The sequence below is a fragment of the Salvelinus fontinalis genome, chromosome 27 (genome assembly GCF_029448725.1).
Source record: "Salvelinus fontinalis isolate EN_2023a chromosome 27, ASM2944872v1, whole genome shotgun sequence".
Taxonomy (NCBI): Eukaryota; Metazoa; Chordata; class Actinopteri; order Salmoniformes; family Salmonidae; genus Salvelinus; species Salvelinus fontinalis.
This window is the reverse complement of record NC_074691.1, coordinates 43,652,729-43,665,890: the sequence shown is the minus strand read 5'-3', so window position 1 is coordinate 43,665,890 and position 13,162 is coordinate 43,652,729. Positions and strand designations below refer to the sequence as shown.

Here is a 13,162-nt window from a genome sequence, read left to right as displayed (position 1 = left end):
ACTGATACTGTGTGCTCTCATTGGCTGGCCCTCGCGTCATATTGGTCGCCAAACCCACTGGCTCCAGGTCAACTAAGTCTTCTATAAGTCTATGCTAGGTAAAGCCACGCCTTATCTCAGCTCACTGGTCACCATAGCAACACCCACCCGTAGCACACGCTCCCGCAGGTATATTTCACTGGTCATCCCCAAAGCCAACACCTCCTTTGGCCACCTTTCCTTCCAGTTCTCTGCTGCCAATGACTGGAACGATTTGCAAAAATCACTGAAGCTGGAGACTTATTTCTCCCTCACTAACTTTAAGCATCAGCTGTCAGAGCAGCTTACCGATCATTGCACCTGTACACAGCCCATCTGTAAGTAGACCACCCAACTACCTCATCCCCATACTGTTATTTAATTTATTTTGCTCCTTCGCACCCTAATATCTCTACTTGCACACTCATCTTCGACACATCTATCACTCCAGTGTTTAATTGCTATATTGTAATTATTTTGCCACTATGGCCTATTTATTGCCTTACCTCCCTAATCTTACTACATTTGCACACACTGTACATAGACTTTTTCTATTGTGTTATTGACTGTACGTTTGTTTATTCCATGTGTAACTCTGTGTTGTTGTTTGTGTCGTACTGCTTTGCTTTATCTTGGCCAGGTCACAGTTGTAAATGAGAACCTGTTCTCAACTGGCCTACCTAGTTAAATAAAAAATAACATACAACATACATTTAAAAAACAGACAGACAAAGACACCGAGAGAGAGAGACACACACACCGAGAGAGAGAGACAGACACACACACCGAACATGTGTAAATATTCGTATGAACATGAAAAGATTCAAACACTGACAAACTGAACAAGTTCCGCAGACATGTGACGAACAGAAATGGAATGTGTCCCTGAACAAAGGGGGGATTAAAATCAAAAGTAACAGTCAGTATCTGGTGTGGCCACCAGCTGCATTAAGTACTGCAGTGCATCTCCTCCTCATGGACTGCACCAGATTTGCCAGTTATTGCTGTGAGATGTTACCCCACTCTTCCACCAAGGCACCTGCAATTTTCCCGGACATTTCTGGGGAGGGGGGGGAATGGCCCTAGCCCTCACCCTCTGATACAACAGGCCCCAAACGTGCTCAATGGGATTGAGATCCGGGCTCCTCGCTGGCAATGGCAGAACACTGACATTCCTGTCTTGCAGGAAATCAGCCATACTGCTCGTTCTGTGCGTGGTGGCATTGTCATGCTGGAGGGTCATGTCAGGATGAGCCTGCAGGAAGGGTACCACATGAGGGAGGAGGATGTCTTCCCTGTAACGCACAGCGTTGAAATTGCCTGCAATGTCCGATGATGCTGTGACACACCGCCCCAGTCCATGACGGACCCTCCACCTCCAAAATCGATCCCACTCCAGAGTACAGGCCTTGGTGTAACGCTCATTCCTTCGATGATAAAAGTGAATACATCCGGCGCCGACAGAGATGGCCGCTTCGCGTTCTTAGGAAACTATGCAGTATTTGTTTTTTTATGTATTACACTGTTACCCCAGGAAATCTTAAGTCTCGGGAGGAACTATTGGATATAAGAGCAACGTCAACTTACCAACATTACGACCAGGAATACGACTTTCCCAAAGTGGCTCCTCTGTTTAGACCACCACCCAGGACAATGAATCGGATCCCAGCAGGCGACTTAAAACAAAGGCGCCGCAGAAGGGGCAGACGGAGCGGTCTTCTGTTCAGGCTCCGTAGACGGGCACATCGCCCACCGCTCCCGAGTAGACTACTAGCCAATGTAGACAAAATCCGAGCAAGGGTTGCCTTCCAGAGAGACATCAGAGATTGTAACATTCTCACTCGGGATACGTTATCAGAGTCGGTACAGCCACCTGGTTTCTTCACACATCGCGCCGACAGAAACAAGCATCTCTCTGGTAAGAAGGGCGGGGGTGTATGCCTTATGATTAACGAGTCGTAGTGTGATCATAACATACAGGAACTCAAGTCCTCTTGTTCACCTGACTTAGAATTCCTTACAATCAAATGCCGACTGCATTATCTACCAAGAGATTTCGCTTTGATAATAATCACAGCCGTGTATATCCCCCCCAAACAGACACCTCGACGGCCCTGAAAGAACTTCATTGGACTCTATGTAAACCACATATCCTGAGGCTGCATTTATTGTAGCTGGGGATTTTAACAAGGCTAATCTGAAAACAAGGCTCCCTAAACTTTATCAGCATATTGATTACGCGACCCGGGCTCGAAAAATTCTGGATCATTGTTACTCTAACTTCCGCAACGCATACAAAGCCCTCCTTTTGGCAAATCTGACCCCGACCCCATTTTGTTGCTCCCAGCCCATAGACAGAAACTAAAACAGGAAACTCCCGTGCTCAGGTCTGTTCAACGCTGGACCGACCAATCTGATTCCACGCTTCCAGATTGCTTTGATCACGTGGCGTGAGATATGTCCCGCTTAGGACAACAACATTGATGAATACGCTGATTCTGTAAGCGAGTTTATCGGTGATGTTGTACCCATGGAGACAATTAAAACTTTCCCCAACCAGAAACCATGGATAAACGGCAGCATTCGCGCAAAATTGAAAGCGCGAACCACTGCTTTTAAGCAAGGCAAGGCGACCGGAAACTTGCCCGAATAAAAAAAAAAAAGTGTAGCTATTCCCTACGCAAGGCAAACAAGCTAAGCGTCAGTATAGAGACAAAGTAGAGTCGCAATTCAACGGCTCAGACACGAGAGGTATGTGGCAGGGTCTACAGTCAATCACGGATTACAAAAAGAAAACCAGCCCCGTCACGGACCAGGATGTCTTGCTCCCAGACAGACTAAATAACTTCTTTGCTCGCTTTGAGGACAATACAGTGCCACTGACACGGCACGCTACCAAAACCTGCGGAATCTCCTTCACCGCAGCCAACGTGAGTAAAACATTTAAACGTGTTAACCCTCGCAAGGCTGCCGTCCCAGACGACATCCCTAGCCGCGTCCTCAGAGCATGCGCAGACCAGCTGGCTGGTGTGTTTACGGACATATTCAATCAATCCTTATCCCAGTCTGCTGTTCCCACATGCTTCAAGAGGGCCACCATTGTTCCTGTTCCCAAGAAAGCTAAGTTAACTGAGCTAAATGACTACCGCCCCGTAGCACTCACTTCTGTCATCATGAAGTGCTTTGAGAGACTAGTCAAGAGAGACTATCACCTCCACCCTACCTGACACCCTAGACACACTCCAATTTGCTTACCGCCCCAATAGGTCCACAGACGACGCAACCACACTGCACACTGCACACTGCCCTAACCCATCTGGACAAGAGGAATACCTATGTGAGAATGCTGTTCATCAACTACAGCTCAGCATTTAACACCATGGTACCCTCCAAACTCGTCATACAGCTCGAGACCCTGGGTCTCAACCCCACACTGTGCAACTGGGTCCTGGACTTTGACGGGACACCCCCAGGTGGTGAGGGTAGGTAACAACATCTCCACCCCGCTGATCCTCAACACTGGGGCCCCACAAGGGTGCGTTCTGAGCCCTCTCCTGTACTCCCTGTTCACCCACGACTGCGTGGCCATGTACGCCTCCAACTCAATCATCAAGTTTGCGGACGACACTACAGTGGTAGGCCTGATTACCAACAACGACGAGACGGCCTACAGGGAGGAGGTGAGGGCCCTCGGAGTGTGGTGTCAGGAAAATAGCCTCACACTCAACGTCAACAAAACAAAGGAGATGATCGTGGACTTCAGGAAACAGCAGAGGGAGCACCCCCCTATCCACATCGACGGGACAGTAGCGGAGAAGGTGGAAAGTTAAGTTCCTCTGCATACACATCACGGACAAAGTGAAATGGTCCACCCACACAGACAGCGTGGTGAAGAAGACGCAACAGCGCCTCTTCAACCTCAGGAGGCTGAAGAAATTTGTCTCGTCACCGAAAACACTCAAACTTCTACAGATGCACAATCGAGAGCATCCTGTCGGGCTGTATCACCGCCTGGTACGGCAACTGCTCCGCCCACAACCGTAAGGCTCTCCAGAGGGTAGTGAGGTCTGCACAACGCATCACCGGGGGCAAACTACCTGCCCTCCAGGACACCTACACCACCCGATGTCACAGGAAGGCCATAAAGATCATCAAGGACAACAACCACCCAAGCCACTGCCTGTTCACCCCGCTATCATCCAGAAGGCGAGGTCAGTACAGGTGCATCAAAGCAGGGACCGAGAGACTGAAAAACAGCTTCTATCTCAAGGCCATCAGACTGTTAAACAGCCACCACTAACATTGAGTGGCTGCTGCCAAAATACATTTATTACATCCAATTTTTAATTGTATCACTTGTCACTTTAAACAATTCCACTTTCTATAATGTTTACATACTGTACATTACTCATCTCATTTGTATATACTGTACTCTATACCATCTACTGCATCTTGCCTATGCCGTTCGGCCATCGCTCATCCATATATTTATATGAACATATTCTTATTCATTCCTTTACACTTGTGTGTAAAAGGTAGTTGTTGTGAAAGTGTTAGATTACTTGTTAGATATTACTACAGGGTCGGAACTAGAAGCACAAGCATTTCGCTACACTCGCATTAACATCTGCTAACCATGTGTATGTGACCAATAAAATTTGATTTGATTCCGACCATCACCCCTAGTGAAACAAAATCACGACTCGTCAGTGAAGAGCACTTTTTGCCAGTCCTGTCTGGTCCAGCAACATTGGGTTTGTGCCCATAGGCGACGTTGTTGCCAGTGATGTCTGGTGAGGACCTGCCTTACAACAGGCCTACAAGCCCTCAGTCCATCCTCTCTCAGCCTATTGCGGACAGTCTGAGCACTGATGGAGGGATTGTGTGTTCCTGGTGTAACTCGGGGCAGTTGTTTTTGCCATCCTGTACCGCAGGTGTGATGTTCAGATGTACCGACGATCAGCTGTCTGTCCTGTCTCCCTGTAGTGCTGTCTTAGGCGTCTCACAGTACGGACATCGCAATTTATTGCCCTGGCCACATCTGCCGTCCTCATGCTTCCTTGAGGCACGTTCACGCAGATGAGCAGGGACCCTGGGCATCTTTCTTTTGGTGTTTTTCAGTCAGTAGAAAAACCTCTTTAGTGTCCTACGTTTTCGTAACTGTGAACTTAATTGCGTACTGTCTGTAAGCGGTTAGTGTCTTAACGACCTTTCCACAGGTGCATGTTCATTAATTGTTTATTGTTCATTGAAAAAGCATGGGAAACAGTGTTTAAAATGAAGATTTGTGAAGTTATTTGGATTTTTACAAATGATCTTTGAAAGACAGAGTCCTGAAAAAGCGACGTTTCTTTTTATGCTGAGTTTCTCCGTTAATTCCCAAATATTTCCACGGAAATTTTCCACCTCTTAATATTCCCCAAAATGTGCAACCTTATATATATATATATATATATATATATATATATTGATTTGTTTAACACTTTCTTGGTTACTACATGATTCCATGTATTATTTCATAGTTGATGTCTTCACTATAATTCTACAGTCGTGGCCAAAAGTTTTGAGAATGACTAAAATATTAATTTTCACAAAGTCTGCTGCCTCAGTTTGTATGATGGCAATTTGCATATACTCTGTTGACACTATGCAGTCAGGCAGGCAGAGTTCTCCTGGCACCACCAAACCCAGATTCGTCCGTCGGACTGCTAGATGGTGAAGCGTGATTCATCACGTCCACTTGAGCTTTACACCAATCCAGCCGATGCATGGTGATCTTAGGCTTGTGTGCGGCTGCTCGGCCACGGAAACCCATTTCATGAAGCTCCCGACGAACAGTTCTTGTGCTGACGTTTCTTCCAGAGGCAATTTGGAAGTCGGTAGTGAGTGTTTCAACCGAGGACAGACGGTTTTTACTCACTACACGCTTCAGCACTCGGCGGTCCCGTTCTGTGCGCTTGTGCGGCCTACACCTGCGGCCTACCACGGCTGTTGTTGGTCCTAGACGTTTCCACTTCACAGCACTTATACAAACCCAACCGTTCCACTTACAGTTGACCGGGGCAGCTAAAGCAGGGCAGACATTTTACAAACTGACTTGTTGGAAAGGTGGCATCCTATGACGGTGCCACGTTGAAAGTCACTGAGCTCTTCAGTACGGGCCATTCTACTGCCGTTTTCTATGGAGATTGCGTGCCTGCGTGCTCAATTTTATACACCCATCAGCAACAGGGGTGTCCACATACTTTTGGACAGTGAGCCATGTAGTGTATATGTTTGAAATTTCAAACTAGTTTTCATTGGGAAGGCAGTCACTTTTGCATGTGAAAACACAGAATCCTACTCATTACTCCACGTGCTTAATTACATCACTTTTGTTTTGAGTTGACATTGGTGTGGGCTTCTAAAGGGCACCTGGCTCACTGTCCGGTTGGCAACCCGGTGCCAAAACGTTCACCCGCTGCAAAACACGTCTACCCGGGCGCACAGGCCAGATTAATCGAATCCCCTCGGCTAAACCCCGCCCATCTCTGCAATTTCTCCTCTTAAAATCTGATTTTAAACCTAACCATAATCTTAACCACACGGTTAACCTTATGCCGAACCCCAACCTTAAATTAATTCCAAAAACAAATGGTGTTTGCATTAATTTTTACGACATAGGCAAATTTGACTTTGTGGCTGTGGTAATTAGTGCCAACTCTGATGCCAGCATTTCTAGATACATAGTTACACCAATTAACTACATGGTATGAAAAACTAGGAGGTTTACAATAGTCAAAGGCAGCTAATTTCTTTAAAACTAGACTAGTTCGTTGGAAGTCGTTAGCTAGCGTTAGCATGGTTATTCCAAGTCTGTAGACAAACAAATGGCGTAAGTGAAACTTTAGCAATAACTACTTCAGGGATAATTCACCCGAACAAACGGGCTAGCTTGACTGGCATTGTGTAATTATAACGTTTAACTAACCATTTAGTACACTCAAGTTAGCTAGGTAGTTATTGGTGGCAATCACTTGAGTTTAGCAAACTTGCCTGTGCCTTTTTGTTATCAGCTAGCAGCTAGGTAGCTAACAAGCTATGTAACGTTAGCTAGCTAGCATCTTCACACTTTACATGGCTAAAGTTAGCTAACTTACCTAGCTAGCTACTGGTGGTTCAAAACAGCTGTGCCCCAGGAGTGTTGACACCCCTGTCCCGGTAACTCACCTATGGTGGAGATGAAGGTGGTGTTGAAGGCGTCGTCTGAGAATCTGAACAGCACGCAGGTCTTCCCCACGCCCGAGTCCCCGATCAGTAGGAGTTTGAAAAGCAGGTCGTAGGTCTTCTTCGCCATTGAGAAACCAGATGTGTTCGCCAGACAGACGATAAACTATCTACCGCAGGTCTAGAGCCAGCCCGCGTTCCAAGCAGAGGACCGCTGGATAATATCTGCTTGTAATTTTAATTATGTTGATGTCCAAGTTAGTTTGATAGTTAACTAAATACCGCAGGGGGTAGAGTGTCGCAACAGTATCCGACGAGTAGCTAATGTTATTTCCAAAACAGAACCGTTTCTCTTACAGCATGTGAATAAAAAACAACAAAAATATATTCTCCCGTGTGATTCCCTTTTTCCACTTTCTTTCTCTCACCCTGCCGAGACAAAATGGCTCCCCGACTTACTCTTTCTTCAAACTACCACCGAGCTCATTAAATGATCGGCATACCCCGTCATTCCAAACATTTTGGGACTCTCGATCAAGAAGAATTATAAATTTTGGAGGTCAAATTGCCGATGTTATCACATTATTTGCTTTGTCAATGATTAGCGGAACAGACTGTCGCCTTCGAATACAGCCACCTCGGCGACACCCTAGTTTACATACACGCCTACTCCCTGCCACTATTGTCAAAATTTCGCTCGGCGATTGGCTCTGGGAACTGTTTGTCAAATATATAGCTGACCCCGATTGGTCAGATTGTCAACTGTCAAGGGGTGGTTGACGTGTAGGGACGGCAAATGTTTTTGCATGGCCATTCCGGACCTTTTCAGGCTCAGACTCTCAGTTCATTTGACTGGTGGAACGTAACTGTTTGATCCAAAATGGCCGCCGATTTTCGTCTTGTCTGGCGGTGGCAGATATCTGTATGTAATGACGAGATGCCAATGTCTCAATCCTAACAATGGAAGTTGTTGTCCAATGGCGGGAAGGCAATGCGACAACCTTAGGTCCAAAATAAGCCCATAGAAAAGCCTTGGACTTATTTTAGACAGATTTTGTCCAGAGTGAAACCTCTCGCTTTGCCTCTTCCTCTCTGGGCAGGGTGTGTTGGCTGTTTGGTAGCTGGCCAGACATTGGGTTGAGGTTGGGCCAGAGATCCCAGCTGCTAGTCAAGCTGAGTGATGTCATAAGTTATCCTGTAAATGGCACGGTCGTTTCCCATAACTCTACATTCTGCTACTATAGTACAGTTTCAGTACTTTCCACAGGGCACAGACTTCTGGTATTATTCAGTCTAATAATAACACATCAACATAACAGGGATATTTGTAATTGCCATCTTCTCTAAACAGACTGGGGTGTCCTGTTACAAAAAAACAGAAGTGTCTTTCTGGGTTTGTCCAAACATGCACAACTCATCAGTCTGACAACAGGAAGTAAAGCCTGAACTTCAGTCGTTTACTGACAAACCCTGTGTGTGTGCATAATAGGTCCTGTCCCTGTCCGGCCCTGTGTACAAGACGGTTCATTGATCAATTGATCAATAATTTGGTCAATTAATCAATCAATCACTAATCAGAGAGAGGAACATGTCTGTCAGTCTTGCTTTGACACACTCTGACACTCCTCCAGACATGCAGGGTATGCTCTCTGGTCATTCAGCCAAGTACAGACATACAGGGTATGCTCTCTGGCCATTCAGCCAAGTACAGACATGCAGGGTATGCTCTCTGGCCATTCAGCCAAGTACAGACATACAGGGTATGCTCTCTGGCCATTCAGCCAAGTACAGACATGCAGGGTATGCTCTCTGGCCATTCAGCCAAGTACAGACGCCACACACACACACACACACACAGTAAAAACAGGACATCCCACTACAACATGTCCTGAACTTGTCTCCCATCTATAGAGACATATAGAGGACTCATCTTTGTATCTGTGCCATTGTAGCGTCTGTGACAGCATGGGTAGTGCCAGTGAGGCAATCTCCATTTTGAAGTAGTCACAATTGGCTGATCCCTCCTGATGGCCGGGTTGGACATGACTCCAACAGGGTCAACAGGAGGGATCAACCAAAGAAGTTAGAAGTCCCACCCAGTTGACTACATTCAGATGTTAGAAGCACTCACTGGCGCTGCCCTTGAAATTTCTACCCGACCCCGACAGGGTCCAGCTTTTTTTATTTTGATCAATATCCGATTTGGATATCTTGTCAGAGTTGATAGAGAATCAGATCCTAAATTGGGTCGGGTCTGTATCCGAATGGATCCCAGAGATAATGAATGCAGCTTTATTGCCGTGCAAGCCAGCACATTGTGTTTTACTCACCTGTCAGTGAACTTCAAAGTGCATTTTCAGTTGTAATAATGTATTTGTGGTCTACAACTTAGTATTTTCAAAACCCTGTCCCTATAGTTAGAACATTATGAGGTTTTCAAATATGTCTTCCTTATTTCTGTTGACCAAATATTTGAGTAGGAGGATTTTTTTATGTGACGATCATCACGTGCCAGATTGAGAGCAGCGAATAGTTCACTTTTCTCTGTAACCTAATATTCTGTATGTCTATTATTTTACTGAGCAACCTTACAATAGGCGTTTTAACTGGTTTGCTATCCATTGATTTAGGCTAAATTCAAAATCAAATCTGAGTAGACTAGTGAAGGATGGAGTCTCCCATCTGCATTCCCGTGTGATTTCCAAAAATGGTGATATGTAGGTGTAGGTTAGTATTGCTGCTATGACAACACTGTAGTGATATGTAGGTGTAGGTTAGTATTGCTGCTATGACAACACTGTAGTGATATGTAGGTGTAGGTTAGTATTGCTGCTATGACAACACTGTAGTGATATGTAGGTGTAGGTTAGTATTGCTGCTATGACAACACTGTAGTGATATGTAGGTGTAGGTTAGTATTGCTGCTATGACAACACTGTAGTGATATGTAGGTGTAGGTTAGTATTGCTGCTATGACAACACTGTAGTGATATGTAGGTGTAGGTTAGTATTGCTGCTATGACAACACTGTAGTGATATGTAGGTGTAGGTTAGTATTGCTGCTATGACAACACTGTAGTGATATGTAGGTGTAGGTTAGTATTGCTGCTATGACAACACTGTAGTGATATGTAGGTGTAGGTTAGTATTGCTGCTATGACAACACTGTAGTGATATGTAGGTGTAGGTTAGTATTGCTGCTATGACAACACTGTAGTGATATGTAGGTGTAGGTTAGTATTGCTGCTATGACAACACTGTAGTGATATGTAGGTGTAGGTTAGTATTGCTGCTATGACAACACTGTAGTGATATGTAGGTGTAGGTTAGTATTGCTGCTATGACAACACTGTAGTGATATGTAGGTGTAGGTTAGTATTGCTGCTATGACAACACTGTAGTGATATGTAGGTGTAGGTTAGTATTGCTGCTATGACAACACTGTAGTGATATGTAGGTGTAGGTTAGTATTGCTGCTATGACAACACTGTAGTGATATGTAGGTGTAGGTTAGTATTGCTGCTATGACAACACTGTAGTGATATGTAGGTGTAGGTTAGTATTGCTGCTATGACAACACTGTAGTGATATGTAGGTGTAGGTTAGTATTGCTGCTATGACAACACTGTAGTGATATGTAGGTGTAGGTTAGTATTGCTGCTATGACAACACTGTAGTGATATGTAGGTGTAGGTTAGTATTGCTGCTATGACAACACTGTAGTGATATGTAGGTGTAGGTTAGTATTGCTGCTATGACAACACTGTAGTGATATGTAGGTGTAGGTTAGTATTGCTGCTATGACAACACTGTAGTGATATGTAGGTGTAGGTTAGTATTGCTGCTATGACAACACTGTAGTGATATGTAGGTGTAGGTTAGTATTGCTGCTATGACAACACTGTAGTGATATGTAGGTGTAGGTTAGTATTGCTGCTATGACAACACTGTAGTGATATGTAGGTGTAGGTTAGTATTGCTGCTATGACAACACTGTAGTGATATGTAGGTGTAGGTTAGTATTGCTGCTATGACAACACTGTAGTGATATGTAGGTGTAGGTTAGTATTGCTGCTATGACAACACTGTAGTGATATGTAGGTGTAGGTTAGTATTGCTGCTATGACAACACTGTAGTGATATGTAGGTGTAGGTTAGTATTGCTGCTATGACAACACTGTAGTGATATGTAGGTGTAGGTTAGTATTGCTGCTATGACAACACTGTAGTGATATGTAGGTGTAGGTTAGTATTGCTGCTATGACAACACTGTAGTGATATGTAGGTGTAGGTTAGTATTGCTGCTATGACAACACTGTAGTGATATGTAGGTGTAGGTTAGTATTGCTGCTATGACAACACTGTAGTGATATGTAGGTGTAGGTTAGTATTGCTGCTATGACAACACTGTAGTGATATGTAGGTGTAGGTTAATATTGCTGCTATGACAACACTGTAGTGATATGTAGGTGTAGGTTAGTATTGCTGCTATGACAACACTGTAGTGGGATGGAGAATATTTGGAGGTTTTCATGGATCTGTTTATTTAGTTTCTGTTGACCACATCTTTGAGATTAGAGGATGTTTATGTGGTGATTTTAAGATGCTAAATAGTCAGCGAGTACTGTGTGTTAGACATATTTTGGTTGGCAATGTCTATAACTCAGGTCTAACTCATTATAATAGCCTAATATAGTTTGTTCTACATATAATGTAGATGTATCCTTTAGGCTTACATCCTTCAGCCTATACAGCCTGAAATTGGTTTGGATGCTGGTTTGATAGAAAAGTCATCCACTCCACGGCTGTGTAGGCCTACAGTCATTAACACCACGGCTGTGTAGGTCTACAGTCATTAACACCACGGCTGTGTAGGCCTACAGTCATTAACACCACGGCTGTGTAGGTCTACAGTCATTAACACCACGGCTGTGTAGGCCTACAGTCATTAACACCACGGCTGTGTAGGCCAGTCATTAACACCATGGCTGTGTAGGCCTACAGTCATTAACACCACGGCTGTGTAGGCCTACAGTCATTAACACCACGGCTGTGTAGGCCTACAGTCATTAACACCACGGCTGTGTAGGCCAGTCATTAACACCACGGCTGTGTAGGCCTACAGTCATTAACACCACGGCTGTGTAGGTCTACAGTCATTAACACCACGGCTGTGTAGGCCTACAGTCATTAACACCACGGCTGTGTAGGCCAGTCATTAACACCACGGCTGTGTAGGTCTACAGTCATTAACACCACGGCTGTGTAGGTCTACAGTCATTAACACCACGGCTGTAGTCCAGTCATTAACACCACGTCTGTGTAGGCCTACAGTCATTAACACCACGGCTGTGTAGACCTACAGTCATTAACACCACGGCTGTGTAGACCAGTCATTAACACCACGGCTGTGTAGACCTACAGTCATTACCACCACGGCTGTGTAGGCCTACAGTCATTAACACCACGGCTGTGTAGGCCTACAGTCATTAACACACAGGCTGTGTAGGCCTACAGTCATTAACACCACGGCTGTGTAGGCCTACAGTCATTAACACCACGGCTGTGTAGACCAGTCATTAACACCACGGCTGTGTAGACCAGTCATTAACACCACGGCTGTGTAGGCCTACAGTCATTAACACCACGGCTGTGTAGGCCTACAGTCATTAACACCACGGCTGTGTAGGCCTACAGTCATTAACACCACGGCTGTGTAGGCCTACAGTCATTAACACCCAGGCTGTGTAGGCCTACAGTCACTAACACCACGGCTGTGTAGGCCTACAGTCATTAACACCATGGCTGTGTAGGCCTACATTCATTAACACCACGGCTGTGTAGGCCTACAGTCATTACCACCACGGCTGTGTAGGCCTACAGTCATTAACACCACGGCTGTGTAGGTCTACAGTCATTAACACCACGGCTGTGTAGG

General features: G+C 45.2%; 1 protein-coding gene across 1 annotated transcript in view; it reads right to left on the bottom strand.

Moving 5' to 3' along the window:
* The window catches only part of rab10 (RAB10, member RAS oncogene family), a 32,174-nt gene extending 24,285 nt beyond the window's left edge, over positions 1-7,889 (bottom strand). Inside the window, exon 1 of the mRNA XM_055885814.1 lies at positions 7,228-7,889. Within this exon, the coding sequence (XP_055741789.1) occupies positions 7,228-7,354 (127 nt within the window). The 5' untranslated portion in view covers positions 7,355-7,889. The remainder of the gene's footprint in view (positions 1-7,227) is intronic.
* Between the last annotated feature and the right edge of the window lie 5,273 nt (positions 7,890-13,162).